Source organism: Peromyscus californicus, unplaced genomic scaffold (genome assembly GCF_007827085.1).
Source record: "Peromyscus californicus insignis strain IS unplaced genomic scaffold, ASM782708v3 Scaffold_9__1_contigs__length_137607984, whole genome shotgun sequence".
In the NCBI taxonomy this organism is placed as follows: Eukaryota; Metazoa; Chordata; class Mammalia; order Rodentia; family Cricetidae; genus Peromyscus; species Peromyscus californicus.
Genome location: NW_026294617.1, coordinates 75495829 through 75517567, shown reverse-complemented (window position 1 = coordinate 75517567; position 21739 = coordinate 75495829). Strand labels below are relative to the sequence as shown.

At 46.4% G+C, this 21739-nt stretch overlaps 1 protein-coding gene across 4 annotated transcripts in view; it reads left to right on the top strand.

Moving 5' to 3' along the window:
• Chd1l (chromodomain helicase DNA binding protein 1 like) overlaps positions 1 to 21739 on the top strand; it is a 56902-nt gene that overhangs the window by 28182 nt on the left and 6981 nt on the right. For all 4 annotated transcript variants that reach the window (XM_052730009.1, XM_052730010.1, XM_052730012.1 and 1 more), the window contains 8 exons: positions 3201 to 3274; positions 4341 to 4451; positions 7791 to 7905; positions 8801 to 8954; positions 10463 to 10640; positions 18109 to 18257; positions 19585 to 19748; positions 20495 to 20700. In XM_052730009.1, the coding sequence (XP_052585969.1) occupies positions 3201 to 3274; positions 4341 to 4451; positions 7791 to 7905; positions 8801 to 8954; positions 10463 to 10640; positions 18109 to 18257; positions 19585 to 19748; positions 20495 to 20700 (1151 nt within the window). The remainder of the gene's footprint in view (positions 1 to 3200; positions 3275 to 4340; positions 4452 to 7790; positions 7906 to 8800; positions 8955 to 10462; positions 10641 to 18108; positions 18258 to 19584; positions 19749 to 20494; positions 20701 to 21739) is intronic.

The window sequence follows — 21739 nt, the reverse complement described above, 5'->3', positions numbered from 1 at the left end:
TGATTAGGGTTCCACCTTCTATGCAACGATGCCCCTAGCCCCTGCCATCCCATCCCCCTTAGCCCTCCTCGGTCATCCCTTTGTTAGGATTGCTGCAGCCATTAGGATCCCAGATCAGCACTAGCAGTGTCCTCTGATAGCTGTGTGACTCATCAACTCATGGCAGCCTTATCACTCCGACCTTGTTCTGTTCCCCCAGGACAGAGACAGCCTGATCTTTTCTTCCAGGACTGCCTGTTGGAAGCTTGTGTTGAATCAGTATCTATCACAGGGGCTCAGTTAATATTCCTTCTTGTTAACCCATGGGTCTTGGTCTAAACTCAAGGGGATCTTGGGGGACATCTTCCCAAAGACATGAATTGAGTGATCTTGTGTAATAGTATTTGGCTTCTTGGTGTTCAGCCTGTTCTGCATGAAGAAAGGGAATCTAGACAAACCCCATATTCTTGAGGATTTCAGTGTATCCCTTTGAAGGAACGACCCCAGGTATGGCCTGAGATATAGCAAAATTGCCCATTAGGAATATGCAGGATCAATAATTGCATGTTAGTGAGAATAGGAAGAAGCAAAGTGCTAGAGAGGTCCACAGAAATCCACAAAGATACCCCCACAATAGACTGCTGGCAATGGTCGAGACACAGCCCGAACTGACCTACTCTGGTGATAGGATGGCCAAACACCCTAATTGTTGTGCTAGAAACCCCATCCAATGACTGAGGGAACCGGATGCAGAGATCCATGGCCAGGCCCCAGGTGGAGCTCCAGGAGTCCAATTGGCGAGAAAGAGGAGGGTTTGTATGAGTGAGAATTGTTGAGACCAAGGTTGGAAAAAACACAGGGACAAATAGCCAAATGAATGGAAACACATGAACTATGAACCAATAGCTGAGGAGCCCCCAACTGGATCAGGCCCTCTGAATAGGTGAGACAGTTGATTGGCTTGATCTGTTTGGGAGGCATCCAGGCACTGGGACCGGGTCCTGTCCTCAGTGCATGAGCTGGCTGTTTGGAACCTGGGGCTTATACAGGGACACTTGGCTCAGCCTGGGAGGAGGGGACTGGACCTGCCTGGACTGAATCTACCTGGTTGAACTCAATCCTCAGGGGAGTCTTTGCCCTGGAGGAGATGGGAATGGGGGGGAGCTGGGGGGAAGGCGGGGGGGGGGGGGCGGGGGATGGGAGAGCAAGGGAATCCATGGCTGATATGTAAAATTAAATTAAATTATAAAATAAAAAAAGAGAGAAAAAAATTACATGTTAAGTAATTGTTTGCCATGCAGTATTTTATTGGTTAGAGCCAATAAAGGGCATCTACTTGTCAGACCTGAGGAATTCGTGAATTCTTCATGCCAGATTTTTCCATTTCACAGACCCAGAAAGGTTGTATGTCCAAGGCCAGCACATGGAGGTGGTGAGATTAGGACCCCCCTCCCTGACCACATGCACATTTGGGGATAAGTATTCTGGGAGGTCTCCTTAACGGTTGTGGTTGTGCTGAAGCTTATTGCACACAGAGACCGGGTTAATTCTTCTGATGAGAATTTTGTTTTGGTGGCATGGTGCTTCTTCGTTCATGAAGTTTTAAAACAGCGCCCAGTTAAAAGGAGCTCTAGGCTTGACTCCATTCATTTGTTGCTATTTTTGTTTGTTTGTTTGTTTGTTTGTTTATTTATTTATTTACTTTGGTTTTTCGAGGCAGGGTTTCTCTGTGTAGCTTTGCGCCTTTCCTGGAACTCACTTGGTAGCCCAGGCTGGCCTCGAACTCACAAAGATCTGCCTGCCTCTGCCTCCCGAGTGCTGGGATTAAAGGCGTGCACCACCACTGCCCAGCTTGTTTATTCATTTTTGTTGTTTTGAGACAGTATCTCCCTGTGTAGCTCTAGGTGGCCTGAAACTATCAAGTACACATCAGTGTAGACCCTGTTGGCCTTGAACTTGAGAAGGTCCTACTGCCTGTGCCTCCCAAATGCTGGGGTTTCAGACATGAGCCACCAGGGTATCACTTTCACTTCGTTTATTTATGCGTGTGTGTGTGTGTGTGTGTGTGTGTGTGTGTGTGTGTGTGTGTGTGTGCATACCCTACACCTACAGTACACCTACAGAGAGGCCAGAGGATAACTTCAGGTGTCATCAGAAACACTGTTCACATCCTTTGAGACAAGGTCTCTCACTGGCCTGGAGCTCACCCATTAGGCTGGACTAGCTGTCCGGCAAGCCTAGGGATGCTCCTGTCTCTGCCTCCCCAGAGCTGAGGTGCTGTGCATGCCACTACACCCAACATTTTTTAACATGGGTTCTAGAGATCAAGCTCAGGTCCTCATACTTGTGAGACACACACACACACACACACACACACACACACACACACACACACACACACACACACTAGCCCTTGACTTCATTCATTTTTTTTTTTTTGAGATTTTATTTTATGTGTTAGAGGTTTTGCCTGCATGTATGCCAATGTTGACACCGTGTATGTGCAGTACCCACAGAGGCCAGGAGAGGGCATCAGAGCCCCTAGAATTGGAGTCACTGCTGATTGTCAGCTGCCGTTTGGGTTCTGGGAATCAAACCCAGGTCGTCTAGAATAGAGTAACCAATGCTCGGAACTGCCAAGCCATCTCTCCAGCCCTTGCTTCCTTCTTAACCCACCATTCTGTGTTGTTCTTTTTCTTCTTTTATCAAGGATCTTGGTAGATGAGATGCCATGTGCCCCTTTCTAAAGTAATGCTTCTCTGAATTTTCAACCAAAATAGCTATAAATAATAGTGACTTTCTGACCATGGCTTTCAAGGTCTTGAGAGGTGTGTGTGTGTGTGTGTTTGAATTTTGCATTTTACTCCTTACATATGTGTGTTATCTTGCTTTTGACATGAAAGCTTGTATTTCTTTCAGTTGAGTGAGTTGACATTCCAGTGAGTCCTCTGGCTTTTCGGGAGCTTCCCATAGCCAGGGGTGTGCACTGACAGATGCCCCTGGGAATTTCTCCACTATAGCTTAAGAACAGTCACTTTGAAGGGCACAGTGCCAGGTTTACTTACATTCTTCACATAAAGTACTTCAGACTTTTTGGGGAAGTCTTTAAGTTACATTTATACTTCAGTATTTCATTTATTCATAAACTTGGAATTTTGCCTGAGGGAAATACACCTTAACTATTACTAGAATTGTCACTCTTTCCTTTTGTTTCTTACCAGGGGCCATCGGGTTTTACTTTTCTCTCAAATGACCCAGATGTTGGATATTCTGCAAGACTATATGGATTACAGAGGTGACTCCCCTTGTGCACAACATCTCCGGAATCATTTGTAGCTGCACCGGTCACATATATAACATGTGTCGCAGTCAGTCATACGAGGTGTGGGGATTACCAAGGAAAATGATGCCACAGCATCGTTCAGAGTCAAAAGAAGATCGGACATGTAGTGAGTGGTGTGTGGAGTAAGCACTGGCAGCGTGGAGAGATGTCTGGGCAGAAATAAGCAGCCCCGTTCCGACTGGTTATGTGGTTTCTGATTACGTTCACTGGGGCAAATGCTGTAGAAATGTTGCTTGTATAATAGACAAGTTTCAATGACAAGAACTTTCAAGTCATCAAACACTGGTCTCAGCAGCTGAGCACTGACTCAGACTCACTAGACAGACGTAGATACAGATATCCCACAAATCAAACGGAGGAGAGGCGGGGCCGTCAGTTCTGTTTAACAATAAGGAGTGGGGTCATTACCTGAGTACTCTGCTTAATATGTAGTAAAATGAATGTGAGGTAATTGACAAAACCATACCTTTGGTTGATCTGAAGCCCTGGGGAAGAGTGTCAGCTCCAGACCTTGTAGTTTAAGTTAGTCTAGACTGGGCCTTGGAGCAATCCTTGATGCTCCTCAAATACAGTGGGATACCTAGGCTGGGGCACCCTTGCAGGGACCCCAGAGTACAAGCAGAGCTCAAGTTCGGAGCTCTCTCTGGGTCTGGAGCATGATGACAGGTCGGAGACCCTCCAGCTTTAGAGGGCCACCAGACACATTCCCTCACCGGCTTCCATACTTCTGCTTGCATGTCATCAAATGCAGTCAGTCTGCCATAGAGCGAGCTTTCAGGATTGCTTGGGAATGGTCAAAACTACATACCAACTCTACTTCAACAGCGTTGTGTGAATGTGTTATGATGTATTCTTTATAAAATGATAGCATTACCCCCCTAAATTTAGACTCCACCCCCCATGGGAATTATTAGAAGTAGGGGGTAAAACTGATGTCGGCTTTTGGATCGACTAATATTTTGTTTCCCAGAATCCTTGAAAAAGAATTAAGGTTGCCCATTCTTTCCTCTTTGTCAAGGCTACAGCTACGAGCGTGTGGATGGCTCTGTGAGAGGAGAAGAGAGGCACCTGGCCATTAAGAACTTTGGGAAGCAGCCCATTTTTGTTTTTCTCCTGAGCACCCGAGCAGGTAGGCCACACAGGTCCTGATGAAAGCAGGCAGATGATCTGGGAGAGAACTTTGGCATCCCAACCATGAGTGCATTTCCCCTAATTCTCTGCAAGGCGAGGTGGTTGCCAAGGAGTGAACAAGGAGGGAACCGAGACCGTTGCCATGGCTGGTAAGGGGCTGGATGTTTAAAAGCATGGTGACATTTTATGTTACCTACCCAAGTCTTGAGTGCTTAGAAATTCTTCTAACCTGCTTTGACTCCTGGCCTGGGAGTGTCCTGGGAGATTTCTGTGGGAAATTTTGTTTACATTCAGGGGGTGCAGATCTTCTTCCCAACTGTGGTTTGGGGAATGAGATAACTGCTTGCTGGTTGTCTTCCTCCAGAAATACTTCTCTAACACAGCAAAAGCTTAATGAACATTTAATTGCTTTAAAATGTGATTATAGTAAAATTGCCAGCTACTTAGAGTTATGACAATATCTATATATAACTTTAGTCATAAATATTATCCATCACATTTGTGGTATGTTATCAGTAAGAAGGTGATTATTTTTATGTGTTATTAAATAATTTGGTATTAGCTTTTGGAAATGATTTTTTTTCAGATTCTGGATCATCCTTATATCACTTTAATTCATGGGTTTCACTTCATTATTTCTTTAAGAAAGCTTTTTCTTTATATGCATATGCCTGTTTGTTTCTATGTGTATCATACACATGCAGGTGCTCTTGGAGGCAAAAGAGGGTGTCAGATCCCCTGAAACTGGAGTGACAGATTGTTGTGAGCCATCAGATATGGGTTTTGGGAACCAAACCCGTGGTCTCTACAAGAGCAATGCATGTCTTCCCCACCTCTCCAGCCCCTCATTATCTTATTTCTTATAAATTGGAATCCTCCTGGAGTAGACATGGTGAATACAGAGATGTGTGTTCCTCTATTAAAGAGAGATCAGCATCTCAATGAAAAAGGTTCAGTCTCACTAGGAAGCATTCATTGAGTGACTAGTGTGATAAGAGCATATAAAAGAAGCACTAGATAGAATCCTCGGTAAGGAGATTATTTTTCCAGCATTTGCCTTATCTGTCTAATAAAGATAATAATGCATGATGTAATCAGATTCTCTCAGCCGCCCTTTCTCAGCCCTTCACTCACGTCATCGTCTGCCTCCAGGAGTCTTAGAAGAAACATAAAGGGTCAGGTCAAATGTAGCCTCAGAAGTTCTTTGTGTTTTAAAGATTTCCTATTTCCCTACTCAGGGGACAGCCTTTGTTTGTAATGTCTAAAATTAGGAAGGACGGGCATCCACATTTTAGTGCATTTCCCGGAGGACCCCGAGCCGTGGGCATCTGCCTTTTCAGGGGCAGACTGTCCTGCTTGCTGTGGGGTTTGTGCTGCAGGGCTGCAGCACCTTGGTTTGCTTAGCAGTTCACCCTGTGTCAAATGCTTCTGTGAATGAATCACATTGCCACCAGGGGGCAACGACAGCTCATGAATATGTCCCAAACAATTATGAGCAGAGCTGATTCAAAAGAAGCCACTCATGGGCTGGAGTGTCATGGGCTGGAGTGTGGCTCACACACCATGTGCAGGGTTCCGGGCCCCTTCCCTGGCTCTGCAAAGGACGGGGGAATCACCTTTTGGGAAAAACTGCATCTTGATAGCCGTGACCAAGGAAAGATGGTGTACATTTCAGCATAGTATGAATCCTAACCACCAGACCACGAGGGGTGATGCTCTAAATTTTTAAATGAAACAGGTACCCGGGAGGTGTTAGTGAACACCACAGGCTCTGGAGCTGGTGTGATGGAGCAGGTGCCCGGGAGGTGTTAGTGAACGCCACAGGCTCTGGAGCTGGTGTGATGGAGCAGGTGCCCGGGAGGTGTTAGTGAACGCCACAGGCTCTGGAGCTGGTGTGATGGAGCAGCCTGTGGTACTGGCTGCCTAGGAAGCTCAGTAAAAGGACTACTGTAGCACAGAAGTTGGAGGTCATCCTGGGCAATACAACAGGACCCCATCTCAAAAAAAAAAAAAAAAAAGAAAGAAAGAAAGAAAAAAAAAAAGAAAGAAAAGAAAAACTACAATAGCACCCAGGAAAGCCCAGAAAATGTAGCCAACAGGTTCAAGAGCCAGACATGGAGACTGACTCTCAGCCTCTTTATCTGTGCAACTTCAAATAAGTGTTTGGCTTCTCTGTGTTTCCATCTCAGTATCAACAAGAAGGGCGAGAACGAATAGCCGGAGCCCGTAAGTTTGTTGGGCAAGGTGTAAGAGCTGGTCTGTATAAAATGCCCCCAAACTTGCTTGGCAACTGGCAGACCAAGCATAAATGGACTAGCCCTGTGAGGTAACCTAGCACCACTCAGTTATCAGTCATTGCTGGCTCTTTATTCCAGATTTAATTCTATGTGAAAGTACGAAATATTCCTGCGTGGCGTGTCTTGAGACCCAGCTGGGCGTCAGTAGTCCTTCTGAGAAGCGGCCTTTAATTCAAGCTCTTGAACAACCCCGTCAGGCTCCCTTGTTTCAGCAGTGATCTCTAGTGACCCTGGCAAGAGCTGGTCCGTTTTGTATGAGTTTCCACATTAATCAAGGAGAAGGCTGTAATTTGCCTTCATGGTTCTCTTAATTTCCCGAAACCACAGTCGTGCCTCACCCCTTCTCCTGTAGCACCAAAGAAAACCTAGAAAATTGCTGCAGGAGGTGTTCTTGGCTTTGGTTTCGTCACCGTGCATCTGGTTGAAGTGGACACAGTCTCAGAACGCCTGGCTAGTGGTTTCTGCAGAGCAGGGGAGGCAGTCTCCCGTTCTGCCCAGGAGCAACATCACCACCCCTCCTTCATCAACACGGCAGAGGTTTTGCTACCCGGCCTGACCTGCAAGTGTGGGGAAGGGCTCTTTCCTCACGAACGCCGGACACCGATTATCCCGTGCTCACAGCTCTTTGCTGAAGGAGCAAGTGCCCTTATCGTTGTAGACTGCCCTAGGCAAATGCAGTCAAGTGTTTTAGATCTGGGAGAGTTGAAACGGCTTCACGCTCCTGACTTGAGCGTCTTCCCCATTCTGTTACGTGTGGTGATTAAATTCCCCCAAGTCGGGCAGTAGGAGGTTAAGGGGGCAGGTGTGACCGTGCCGGGCTCTGGAGTTGTGGATGAGTGTCTGTTGGACTGACTCCAGTTCACTAGTGTGACCCTGTCTGGACCATCTTTATTCTTCAGATCCTTGTGTGGGCCTCAGATGACTCACTCTCTCTGTCTCTCTGTCTCTCTGTCTGTCTCTGTCTCTGTCTCTCTCTCTCTCTCTCTCTCTCTCTCTCTCTCTCTCTCTCTCTCTCTCTCTCTCGCTCTCCTTATTTCCAGGTGGAGTGGGCATGAACTTGACGGCAGCAGATACCGTTATTTTTGTTGACAGTGACTTTAATCCTCAGAATGACTTGCAGGCAGCTGCCAGAGCTCACCGAATTGGCCAGAACAAGTGAGTGAGTTCAGTGTCTGTGATTTTACACTTCCTTGGTGTCCTGGGTCGGGAAGGAAGGAGGAGTGTAGGCCCAGTGACAGCACCAAACAGGAATTAATTGAGAGACCCCAGAGTGAGCCCAGCTTTGCTGCCGGCTCCTGCAGTGGCATTGGCTGGGTGGCACAATTGTCCAGACTCATTTTCTTGAACCCAAAGCCAAATTATAAAAGGATTAGAAGGAATCTTTAGAAGCCATTCAATTCAGTGAGCTAAGACCCACCTCACTAAACAAACAAACAAAAATGGCCAAGGTCAACACGAAATGAACTCAGTGGTGTTTTTGTAGATTTGTCTCAGATTGCTTTGTTTGGGTATTTTTATCTTACTGGTCTTTGGCTTGTGTATTATGTTGGTTTTTTGTGTGTTTTGTGTGTGTGTGTGTGTGTGTGTGTGTGTGTGTGTGTGTGTGTTTCTTGTGTTTGTTCTGTTTTTTTGTTTTGTTTTTTTTTCCTGTTTGTTTTATTAAGAGAGAAAGAAGACCTGGAGTTGAGGGGTGGGTGGGGAGGACCTAAGACAAGATTGGAGGAGAAACAGTCTCAGAATATATTGTATGAGTCGCCCCTGCCCCTAACAAATGGCCACTTAATGTTATGGAAATTTGCCAGAAGTTCTGTGCCCGCCTTGGGCCTGAGGATGACATGTGCCTCTGTGGTTTTCCTTGGCCACAGATGACACATCACAGTTCAGGTCACCTCTCCATGCTTTGGTCCACGATTTGGAAAGTTCAGAGATAATTGAAGGCCGGATCACTCTCGCTAGTCCTTGGGGCTTCCTTGTAGGTGTACTTACCTAGTGTGGCCTTTGCTGGCGTCACCCACTCGTCACACACTGCTATCATTTGACATGTGCACAGGTCTGTTAAAGTCATTCGTTTGATCGGCCGAGACACCGTGGAAGAAATCGTGTACAGGAAGGCAGCCTCCAAACTGCAGCTGACCAACATGGTCATGGAAGGCGGCCATTTCACCCTCGGGGCCCAGAGACCGTCCGCTGAGGCTGACTTCCAGGTGAGGATCTGTCCTTACCCATAGGCTCCTCACGATTTGTCTCTGCCTTGTGCCTGCTCTGTGCAGGGAACTACAGGAGTCACAAGTAGACTCGATAGATACAGGGTAAAGGAGACAAGTGCTGAGCTGTCTGTCTTGGATTTAAATCTGACCCTCATCACTCCATAACCTCAGGCATCTCTCTTTGCTTAAAACGAGGGTTCCATTAGTTATGTCTGAGGATGCCGAGAAAATTAGAGAATTAAAAACAAAGGTAGTTATAGCAGTGGATTCTGTACCTCTGTCTTAGTTTCTTTTCTTCTTGCTCTGACAAATCACCAGACAAAATCGGCTTGAGAAAGGGTTTATGTTAGCTCACAGTTCAAACCCAGCATGGCAGGGAAGTCAAATCCACAGGAGCTTGAAGCAGCTGGTGACATCATAGCCACAATAAAAAGGCCGGGAGCCGTGAATGTTTGGACACAGCTCACTCGCTCCTTTTTACACAGTCCAGAGTCCACACTCTGGAAGTGGCGTCCCCACCCCCAGTGCAGGTCCTCCCACCTCAATTAACCTAATCAGCATGAGCTCTTCCTGTGTGCCTGGAGGCCTGTGTCCTGATGCTCTCCTCCAGTGCAGGCGAAGCCTTGTCACAAATACTTGGCTTTCTTTGGGTTTTGGTACCAAATGCAAAGCCAGTTGCATTGATTATATATAGCAATGTTAAATAAATATAAACATACCCAGATGTTGGTGCTTCGACGAGCTATGTAAGGAGTTTGCACACTATTATAGCATACCTTAAAGGTTTCCAAGTTACGGAGATGATCTAGAGAGAAATGGTCCAGTCCAAAGGGGCAAAATGCAAGTGAGCTGAGCTATTGTTTGAGCATATGCAGCGTTGGGAGCTGCAGGTGAGCACTAGGAAATGCTGTGTGAGCCTTCTGTGCTTCCAGTCGGCACAGTGAGGGGACGAGAGGCTCAGGGAGAGGCTCAGGGAGGCAACAGAAGTCTCTGATGAGTTCTGGTCTCTGCCACAGTAGTGTCCATGGAACACTGGTAGGAAAGCAGATTGCCGGAGGAGTCAGCCAGTGATGAGATCAAGGGGTTTAGCAGTGAGAGAGTCGGGAAAACAACTGAGTCTGACTTCTCTTGCGGTTCCTGGAAAAGCCTGAGTGACGATGAGTTTGTGAGAAGTGCTATAGGAAATGCTTGAAATTACCGGTACTCTTACCAAAAAAAAAAAAAAAAAAAAAAAAAGGGACGCTTATCCACATTGTATTGTTACTGAGATTGTCAGAGTCAATAACTCCAATAATCCTTTATCACCATCTGCTTACCCATCATCCAGCTGTTAAAAGCCTACTTGGTGTCATCTGTGATGGACAGCAAATGCTGGCTGTCCGTCGGAGAGGGAATATCTTAGCCATTAGCAAGTCACCCACATCCTCATGGTTGTTTTTTTTTGTTGTTGTTGTTGTTTTTTTTTTTTATCAGAACTAACTGGATTTTTGCTCTCTCCATTCAAGTTGAGTGAGATACTTAAATTCGGCTTGGATAAACTGCTGTCCTCTGAGGGGAGCACCGTGGATGAAGTAGACCTGGAGTCCATCCTGGGAGAAACCAGAGATGGCCAGTGGGTCTCTGATGCTTTGCCTGCAGCAGCAGCAGCAGCAGCAGGAGGAAGCAGAGAGCAGGAGGAAGGAAGTGAGTTGTGAACCAGATCTCACCTACAGTCTGGGATCCATTTTGAGTTGACTTTTTTTGTGCAGGGTGAGAGATGTGGATCTCATTTTATTCTGTTACGTGTGGAAATCTGATTTTCCCAGCACTCTTTGTTAAGGAGGCTGTTTTTTTTTGTTGTTGTTGTTGTTTGTTGTTTGTTTGTTTTGTTTTTCTCTCCAAAATGTGTTTTTGACCTTTGTCAGAATGAGGTCCTTGTAACTGTATGGGCTTCTTTCTGAGACCCCTTTTGTATTCTGTGGGTCCATGCATGTGCCATGCTGTTTTTATAACTGTGGCTCTGCAGTGTGATTTGAGTTGAGTATTTTCACACCTTTAACATATTTCTGCTGAGGATTGCACTGGCTGTTTGGGGTCTGTATGCTTCCATATAAGTGAGAAATGACATTGGAATTTTGATGGGGATTGCAGTGAGCATGTCGATCGCTAATGTAGCTGTTTTTACAATATTAATTCCACCAATCCATGAGCATAAGAGGCCTCCATCTTCTAGAGTTTCTTGAATTTCATTCTTTAATGTCTATACATTTTCATTGTAGAAGTTTTTCAACTCCTTTGTTGGATTTGTCTTCCCTGGTTTCCATGTAGTTGTGTGATTTATTTTTCTAGCTGTTGAATTCTAGTTTTCTCAGACTGTACTGTGATCTGATAAGATAGAAGACATTTTTATTCTTTTACATTTGGGAAGATTTGATTTGTGAGCCGGGTGTGGTGGTGCATGTCTTTAATCCCAGCTCTTGGGATGTAGAGACAGGTGGATTTTCATGAGTTAGAGGTCAGCCTGGGCTACATAGCAAGACCTTGTCTCAAAAAACAAAAAAGCAGGCAGATTTGATTTGTGGCCTGGGATATATATATTTTAACAGTTGCCCTGTGGGCTGCTGAGACAGATGTGTGTCCTGTTCCTGTAGGGTGGAGTGTTCCACTTGTTCTGTGGAATAGTTCAACTCTGAGGTGTCTGTTGTTTTTTTTAGTTACGAAGTCTTCACTATTATCATATGAGGTCCTATCTGACCTTTTATGTCTGGTTGTGTTTGTCTTACTAAATTGGGAGCCCCAGTGTTGGTGCCTATATTTAAATTGTTTTATCTTTTTGGTGAGCTGTTCTCTTTAGTGATACACAGTGGTTTGAAGTCTCCTTTAATCAGCTATGAAAACGCCCAGGCCGGCTTGCTGTAGGTTCTTTTTCCTGACAGATGTCTTCCATCCTTGGACTCTCAGACTGTGGGTGTCTACCAGCCTGGTGTATTTCTTAGAGACAATGGATAACTTTTTAATTTTAATTTGATTTTGCCAGCTAGCCAGTCTGTGACTCATTCTGGAGTTGAGCTCATTTGCGGTTGAGGTTGTCACTGAGATGATGACTGTTCCTGTAACTTCGTTGGCTCTTTGATTGGCGTTTGTTCGTTACTGTCTGCTGTTAGTATTGGGAGTTTATTGTTTACTACGGTGGAGGTGAGGGATTCCTTCCTAGCTCTCCTTTATTCAGCCTTTGTTCTTCCATTCTTGTGCTTTTATGACTGAGCCCCTCTTCCTTCCTCCTCTGTGTATAGTATTCCTGTATCTTCTGCAGTGCCGGATTAGTGGTCATGAACTGCCTTAGTTTGTTCTTGACTTAAAGTGTCCTCTATTCCCCTCTCCCTGTGCTGTGCTGTGTGTGTGTGTGTGTGTGTGTGTGTGTGTGTGTGTGTGCATGTCTATGTGGTGTTATGTGGATGTGTGGATGCGTGTGTGTGTGTGTGTGTGTGTGTGTGTGTGTGTGTGTGTGTGTGTATGTTAGAAGAAGCATTAAGTGTCTTCCTGTTTCACCCTTGTCCTTATTCCTTCAAGGTAGGGTCTCTCTCTGAACTCAGAGATCACTTTTTTGTCCAGGCTGGCAACCAGCAAGGCCCAGCAATTCTCTTCTCTCTGTCCCCAGCAGTGCCAGGGTTCCAGGCAGGCAGGGGACCATACTAAGTTTGTTTGTAAGTTCTGGGATCCCAACTCAGATCCCCATGCTTGAATGTAGTGTTTCTTCTTTAAGATTTATTTATTTTTATTTCATGTGCTTGGGTATCTGTACCATATGCTTGTAGAGGCCAGTAAAGGGCATTGGATCCCCTGGAGCTGGGGTTACAGATGGTTGTGAGCTGCCCTGTGGGTGCTGGGGATTGAACTTGGGTCTGCTGGAAGAACAGCAACTGCTTTTAACCCCTGAGCCATCTCTCCAGCCCCACACCCCATGTAGTGTTATTGACCTTGTCTGCCATCTTTGATAGTCTTTCTGTTTGGTTAAGTCTTTTGGTTCTGCTGTGTTTCTATTTGATACATTGAAATGGTCATTTTCAACGTTTCTGTTTGTTTTCTGTTTCAAAATCTCTTTCCTCAAAAAAAATTTTTTTTGATCCATATTGCTGTGTTTCTCATCCATTTTGAAACTTTTCCTCTGTGTTGCTGACTTTGCTCCGGGTCTGAATTCATCTATTTGTCTGTAGCCTCTTTCAGGTCACTGACCATTTTTACCACAAAACCTTTGCAGTCTTCGTCTGAGTGTGGTGGTAAGAGACTGCCTTGCTTCTTCGTGTCTCTTGTTCAGTGTTCAGACTTCTCGGGCCAGACAGCAGTAGATGACTAATAGGTAGCTTCAGAGTTTGATCTGCCAGCTGGCCTCAGAGTGTCAAACCCCAGGGTCGTCTCAGCTGATGAGCTCTGTCCTGGGCCACCAAGGGCAGGGCTGTCGCTTCCTGTGTGTTTCGCAGGCTGAACCCGCCTTCTGTCACCAACTTTCTGCTGTCAGTTCTGGTCCTGCTGCTTGCCACAGCAGCCTCCCAGGGCCTTCCCTCCCCTGGGCGGTGGCAGGCCACATCGTAAACCCGACCTGTGCAGGATCCTTGATCTCAGGCCCCCGGATCAGTTCCTTTTTCATCAGTGGAGTCTCAAGATGGCATCTGGCTCCACCTTCCAAGTCATCCAGTGTGACATAATGGACTTCCTCTCTGAGGCTGCCCTGGGGCCTGGAGGAGTTACTGGCTGGCCAAAGCCTGCAGTTGGATTTGAGGCTGTGAGGACTGTGGGCTTGTCCCGAAGGTCCGCTAGCTGACCCTCCTGAAGAGGTTTCTGCCCTCTCCCTCTCCCCTCGCTCCCTCACCTGCCCCCCCCTGAGGCTCTGCTGGCTTTGCCTTCTTCTCTCTGCTCCTTCCTGATGGGCTTTCGCTTCATGGATTTCCAGAGCTCCTCCTCTGTCTGTCTGTGGGATGAAGTCTTCCCCTTCCTGTGACTCGTCACACAGAGGTAGCCTCTAGGCGGCCGTCTTACCCCAGAGTGAATGGCTTACCTTTGAGGGTTTTTTTTTTTTTTTTAAAGATTTGTTTATTTTTATTTTATGTGTGTGAGTGTCTTGCCTGCATGTCTGAGCACCACATGCATCTAGTGCCTGAGGAGGTCCTAAGATGCCCTGGACCTGGCGTTATGGACGGTTGGTAGCTGTCCCGTGGATGTTGGGAACTGAAGCAGGTCCTCTGCAGAACAGCAGTTCTTACGTGCCGAGCCACACCCAGCCCTGAGTGGTTACCTTCTCAATCCAACCTGCGCCGATACACAGTGCAGGCCGTGCATTTGCCGTGTGGACATGGTTTTCTCCCCACCCCACCCCCCAGTTTGGTCAGTGTTCTGAATTTTTGAATGCGAAATGTTTGTTTGTTTGTGGTCTTATGTATCACCATGGAAGCTAAGGATCATTGGCTTTGAACTTCTGACCCTCCACATCCACCGCCAGTGCTGGGATTATAGTCATGTGCCACCATGCTGGCTTGTGGGCACTAGGCATTGGATGCAGGGCTTTGTGCATGCTGGGCAAGTATTCCACCAACTGAGTTTACATCCTTAGCTCACTGGAGTGGTTTTGTGTAGAGTGCTCCCTGGTGTCTCATGGCTGTTGTCAATGACTGTTTTCCTGCACCAGCAGCAACAGGAAGCTGGGGTTTCTAGCTCACCTGGCTTCTGCCTGAGAACTGGGCCCTTATAAAACGGTTGCATCCTGTTTTAGGTGGCAGGTAGTCCGGGCCGACATCAGCTTTTGCGTCCCCTTTTGTTTATCCAGAAGCTGATTTCGCATCACTTCCTTTCTCTTTCCCTTTGCTGCTGTAACATGATGAGAAGGGGAAAGTTACCCCACATCCCCGACACACACACACACACACACACACACAGCATGGCGCCTTCCAAAATGTCTGGCTACACCTGCTTTCTAGTCCCTTTCCCTTCCTTAGTAGTCGCTGCTCTTGCGACTACTCTGTCAGATACTGCTGGAGTCCTGCTGCTTGCTTGCCTGTTCGTGTCTGGCATGCTGGTAGTGTGGCGCTGGAGCTGACACCCCGCTGCTTGGATGCCCGCTGCTTGGATGCCCGTTTCTCTGTTCTCTTGCAAACGGGAGTGTGTAGTTTCTCCCGACTCTTCCTTTCGTAGCAGGCATGGACTGCTGAGATGTTTATGGGACAGGTGGAGACGTTGGAATTGGGGCAGCTGGTCATAATAATAATTTATAATATATATAATATAATAATATATATAATAAAATAATATTTATAATAATAATTATTATTATTCCGGTGACACTGCTCTTTGACACTTGACATGTTTAAATTCCACACGATAGCATCCCGTTCCTACTCTTTAAGATGCTTTCTGTTCTCCGTTTTAATTGCATTCTGCTGTCATTTCAAGGGCGTGATATTATCCCTGCCTCTTCTCCGAGAATATTTGTTGTCCGTTTAGAACGTGTATTACAGGGAGGACATTTGTTGCAGTTTTTAAAAGATTCCCTGCTTTTTCTTTCAGTTGCTGTTCTTTCTCCTCTTTTTATTTATTTATTATTTATTTTAAATTTTGTTTTCGAACCTTTTGTTCTTATTGGTAGTCTTCCAGAAATGCCTGGTGCCCCGAGGCTAACAGGCAGCTCTGCTGTGAGTGGCTAGGTGCTCCTGGGGCCTCACTCCAGCACTGTGCTTGGTGAGCCAGATCTCCCCCTGAGGGAGCCTTCCTACATACTCGTGTTTGAAATCTTTAATTGGCCAGTGGCAGAGACATATTCTCCAGTATCGTCCATGGAAGCGTGAGGGGTTGAAATAAACTCACTGGTTTAAGCTGAAAAGAAGGGTGTGTCAGAGGTGTGTGTTGCCAGCGGTTTTTTGGTGTACAGATATTCTCTTAGGCCCCGCCTGGGATACACTGCTCTTGAGAAACCTAAGCTTCTGTTGAGAGGGTCTGTCCTCATGGTGAACTTGGCCGAGCACCTGTGCCCCGCTTCTGTGGCTCCTGTTTATCTGTTCCCTCCAGCCGCTCCTCCACATTCTCCGGAGAGTGCGGAACTTCCCCACTTACTGTTGCCTCATATATCTTCCTTAAAACCCCGTTACTGTCATTGAGAGGTATCAGGTGGTGGTGCGGGGGGTGGATGCATGTGGCCATGTTTTTAAGTTATATTTGATTACCTTAAATACCAAAGCTTCCATCCAATTCTCCACTCACTCGGATTAATTTCAACTTAGTTTTTCAACATTTGCCAGAACAAAATAAAATTGCAGTGTTTTCAGAAAGATCATTGCACTTCTAAGTCAATCTGACTGCTAAAAAATTATGTATTTTTAGACAGGCCAACTGCCAGGAAAAAAAAAAGAAAAAATTCCCCCGTAGGATTAACGTTTGGAAACTTGTCTTTGATGAATGGGTCTAGGCTCCCTGTGTGGCAGCTGACTGAACTGGCAGGGTATATGTGAGGGTCTGGGGCCGTAGTTCTCAACCTTCCTAACGCTGCGACCCTTTAATACAGTTCCTCATGGTGTGGTGACCCTCAACCATAACATTATTTTTGTTGCTACTTCCTAGCTGATTTTGCTGCTGTTATGAATTGTAATGTAAGTATCTGATATAGAGGATACTTGATATGCAACCCCTTGGGGAAGGTCGCCACCCACAGGTTGAGAACCACAGGTCTAGGGTGTGGTTTCATTCTCCCCTTGGCCGCAGAGTGAGGGAGCATGGTTTAAAATAGCATCAGTGGATAGGGAAGACTAGTGGTTAGCACAACTCCAGTGAAAACCCCAAACGCGACTGGTTTCTCTTGAATGCCAGGGTTTTTGAAAGGCACCTTTATGCTAGAAGTTAGAATTTCATGGTGTATGTAGCTACATATGTCGATGGTGTTTTGACACTTCTCAGATCTCTATTTTCTTTTCCACTTGTTGATAGAGCATCTCATTGAAAGCCCCCTGCTGATTTAATTAGCAAATGCCAATTAGAATTACAGCTGGTTAGAGTTTGGTACAAGTGTGAAGCAATTGATCTCCCGGGAATGAAAATGTTTTGCTTTCATACTCTCCAGAGAAAACATACTTATAGCTGACTTCACAATGCTCTGGAAACACATTATTTGGTCACGTGTGCTCCTAAGCACACTTCAGTTTCTGGTCATTCTCATCTGTTTGTGAGTGCTGATTATAGATGCTTCTCACTTGATTCCTGATCTGGGCTGTTCACCCAGCCTCACTGAGCCTCTGTCTTTATCTGTAAATGGCCCTATAAATGTGTGCTTTCCAGTTCCCAGCACCCATGTTGGGTAACTGACAACTGTGTGTAGCTTCAGCTAGCTCTGTGGGGTTTGACACCCTCTTCTGGTACCCACGGGTGCTGTATTCATGTGTACAAACCCACACCCAGACACACACATGGATACACATAATTCAAAATAAAAATAAAATCCTCCAAAACAAAACAAAGTGATCACACAGCATGAGTGCTGTTCAAGAATGTTTTCTGTACTTTTCTGTGTACAGTCAGTCACGATTGACTGAAGCACTCTGGCCTCAGAATCAGAATCCCCTTTCCTCGTTCAGCTGCAGGAACCGAGGACTCCTCCATCCCTGTGCAAGCTCAGCCAGCCAGGGAGCGGGGGAGAGCCAGGAAGGTGCAGCGTGGGAGCTGCAGCCCTGCAAACGCAGGGATCGTTTCTGTGACGCTTCATTTTCTCAAACGATGTGCCATTTGTTTCTTTAATATAGGAAAGCGGGGAGTGGGCTGAATATACAATGTGTGCTTGACATTAAAAAGTGGGATTTATTGCGGAGTCTTCCAGTCAGTGAGATTCGTGCTGAGGAGCAGAATGGGATAAATGTGTGGCTGAAGACTCAGCAGGGTGAAGGGATTCTCCAGTCATGGGTCATCAAGGATGGATCACCCGGGTTATGAACCATGTTCTGTCCTGTGAAAAGAGGACGCACAGGACTCCGATGTAGAACCAAAGGTGTTCCTGGCAGGAATGAAGCATTGTGGTAGTCGGCTGGTCTTGGCTCTTTTTTAAAATATGGGCCATTTCCTTGTTCACCTCCGTAGCTGCTTTGAATGGCATGAATTCGTCTTCCTGTGTCTGACATTCCTTTCTTTGGTTTTGTGTTCTTAGAAGACCATATGTACTTATTTGAAGGTAAAGATTATTCTAAAGAGCCCAGCAAGGAAGACAGAAAGTCATTTGAACAGCTGGTGAATCTTCAGAAAACTCTTCTGGAGAAACCGAGTCACGGGGGCCGCTCCCTCCGAAATAAAGGCAGCGTAAGTGACATCGCATTTTTCTAGAGCCATAAACTCTTCCAAACTTTTACCCTAAGAAAATAGAGAGCCATGCTGGGTCACTTTGTTCTCTTAGGATGGGCTGTTAAGAAACAAGTATGTGTTGACAATATAACAAGTGAACTGAACTTTATGTAAAAACAGTGAAATGTTCTAAAAGTATTGGTCAGGCCGGAGAGGGCTGGAGAGATGGCTCCCTGGTTAAGGAGCCAGTACTGTTCTCAAGAGGACCCAGATTCCCAGTACCTGCATGGCAGCTCACATTCTTGTGTAACTCCAGTTCTGGGGGAGCCCCACTCTTCTGACCTCCTGCACACACGGTGCACATGCATATATGCAAGTAAAGCACTCATACACATAAAATATAAGATAAATAAGTCTTCAAAAGACATCAAGGGACTGGCAGGATGGTTCAGTAGGGAGAGCAGCTGCTGTACAAGCCTGACAGAGTTGGATTCCCAGAACCCATTAGAGGGGAGAACTGACCTCCACACTTATGCCATGGCATTCTCTCTCTAACACACACACACAGATAATAAATAAAAACTTATTTCAAAAAAAGCATTAAGAAATCGAGCATAGTGGTACATGCCTGTCATCCCAGTACTTGGGAACTGGAGGTAGGAGGTTCAGTAGTTCAAGACCAGACTAGCTGCATACCAATTTCAAGGCTAGCCTGGGCTACATGAGACCCTGTCTCCAAACATACATTAAGAAGGTGAGTATATTACACATGACTTCATGTGAGTAAAAGCATCTCGGTCCTCTAAGCCACCTCTGTAGGGATCACATTGTTACAAGAAAATACCATGTCTGCTATTGGCATTCATCGTAATTAAGAGGAGGGCAGTCATAATGACACAGGATATTCCAGTGCCTGGCATTTCATATATGTTCTCTAGAGCTATCATTCAGTACTGAGGCTGCTGAAACTGACCTGTTTCAAAGGGAATCATACGATGCATTTGTAGAAAGAGCTGCATTAAAATTGTTTAAATTAAAAATGGCTTCCCATGAGCTATGACTTCAATCAAGAAAGAAAGGTTATCTGGAAGTACCTTGTTCCTCATGAAGTGATTGTGAATGCCTCTGCTGGCCTCGGCAGTGCATTGGCTGAGTCTAGTGGCCAGTGGCCAGGGTGCCTATGAGGCGTGAACCAGTAAATTAGGGCGACTTACCGTCAGTGCCCAGCACACAGACAGTGTGGAGATGTGGTGTTTCTCTTGCTTCTGCAGAGGGCTTTAGGTGAAGCTTGCGGAGGAGCAGGCAGGCCCTGGCCTTCTTGACTGTGGGTCTTCATCTCCCTAAGGTTCTAATCCCGGGCCTGGCAGAAGGGCCCATCAAAAGGCAGAAGATTCTGAGCCCGGAAGAGCTGGAGGACAGACAGAAGAAAAGACAGGAGGCAGCAGCCAAGAGAAAGAGACTAATGGAGGAGAGGAGGAAGGCAAAGGAGGAGGCTGAACACAGGAAGAAGTGCGTCTGCAGTATACCAGGCGGGGGGCCGGGGGGAGGGGATGTGTGTGTGTGCGGGGGGGGGGGGGGGGGGGGGGGGGGGTCCACAGCTGACATGGCTTTAAAGCCAGAAACCCGTGATCACTCTGGCAGTTCTTCCTGGAGTCAGAGTGTATTTTGAAAGGTTAAATGTTTACATTTAGTTCTCAGGGCCAAGGTGAAGATGCATTCTGTTAAACAAGAATTTATTATTTATTTGTTTAGTGTGTGTGTGTGTGTGTGTGTGTGTGTGTGTGTGTGTGTGCATGAGCACGGCACACACACACACACACACACACACACACACACACACACACACACAGGGGGAGGTCAGAGGACAACTTGCCGGAGTGTCTTCTCTCCCTTCACCCTGTGGGTTCCTGGGATTGAACTCGGGTCTCGGGCTCTGAGGCAAAGCACCCTTACCTGCTGAGCCGTCTCACTGGCCCTGAAACAGGAATTTTAGAAGATTTTATTGTAGCTGTGTGATGAGGAGTCATTTATATTGAATGACAGTCCCTTTCAGGTGTGTTCTTACAAACAGACATTTGGTGGCTTCTTGTTGTGAGTGTAGTCGGGAGGCAGTTAGGCCAGTCAGAAACTTGGCTATTTACGCTTAAGTAGAAAACTTCGGTAGGGGGAGGTGCTGTTCACAGTTCCACTTGTCACTGCCTGTGAATAGATGGCCCAAGGGATCATTAATCGCCTCCCTCTCTGGTCTGGTGAAGGATGGCCTGGTGGGAATCCAGCAGCTACCAGTCCTGCTGCCTGCCCTCGGAGGACAGCGAGCTCGAGGACCTTGAGGATGGAGAAGATGAGACTTCTGGCGAGCTAGATGCTGAAGACCTAGACTCAACCTCCATCAAGTATGTTAGCGGTGACGTCACCCACCCACAGGCTGGCGCAGAGGATGCTGTCATTGTGCACTGTGTAGGTACGAAAAGTGGGCTGGGACCCTGGGGATGTCTTGTCTCTATGATGCCAAGAAGTTGGAAGGATAAGGCGGAATGCGACCTAAGAGTGATGATCCCAGTGCAGCATCCATTTGGTCAAGGGGCGTGGCTCTTAGCCGTGAGACTTGACGCTGTCCTTTAGTGGGTTAAATTATCCAACCTCCTTGGGCCGGAACTTCCTTACTCATGTGGGCTGTTGGTATCAGCTTTATCCTCTGCACAGCATATTTGAAATGAGGTGAAATGAGGTGACATTTGGAAAATAAGTACATCCCATGAGGAAAAGCAAAACTCCAAGTGTGCTCTTCCTTGAGACCGTCACACTTTTACTTCCTTCACCTGGAATCCTCTCCCCCCAACAACCACGCTGAGCACTGTGCAGATGTCTGCTGCTCAGAGTGCTCTTCCCTGGCCCCTGGGCAAAGCAGCCTCCATCATTATTTTCTGTCTTATTCTATCCTGTTCTCCTTTGTCGAGCATTTTGTCACCTGACATGATAACATATATTTGTTTATTTGACTCTCTCATTGCATTAGAAAATTAGCATTTCATGGAGCAGAGACTTTTGTTTTTGTTGTTCACTGGTATAAGCCTGGTGCTCAGAACGGTGCTTGACATGTAAGATATATGAGCCGATGGGTGTAGAATAAATGAGTATAAATACCAGGTTTAACCAACTCTGCTAGTACCAGCTTGAACTGAGCCCTGCTTTTCCTCCTCCTTCCTGTGTATGGAGCGTGCGCTGTGGCCTTCCCAGCGCCCACTGCGTTATGTCCGTCTACTCTGTGGTCTTCACCCCGCATCTTACCTCCAGCCATTACAGAGGCACCAGAGCTTCTGCTCTTTCTGAACACTTAATTTCTGAGATTCCGGTTTTGACCCTTCCTGGCACAATGGCCAAGTCTACCTTCTAGAATATTCCTAGGAGATTAGACAGAGCCTTCTCTCGGAAGTCATTCCCCCGCGAGCCTGTTTGTGTGCCTTTGGTTTTCTGAGTTGTCGACTGGACTTGCCTGCTGT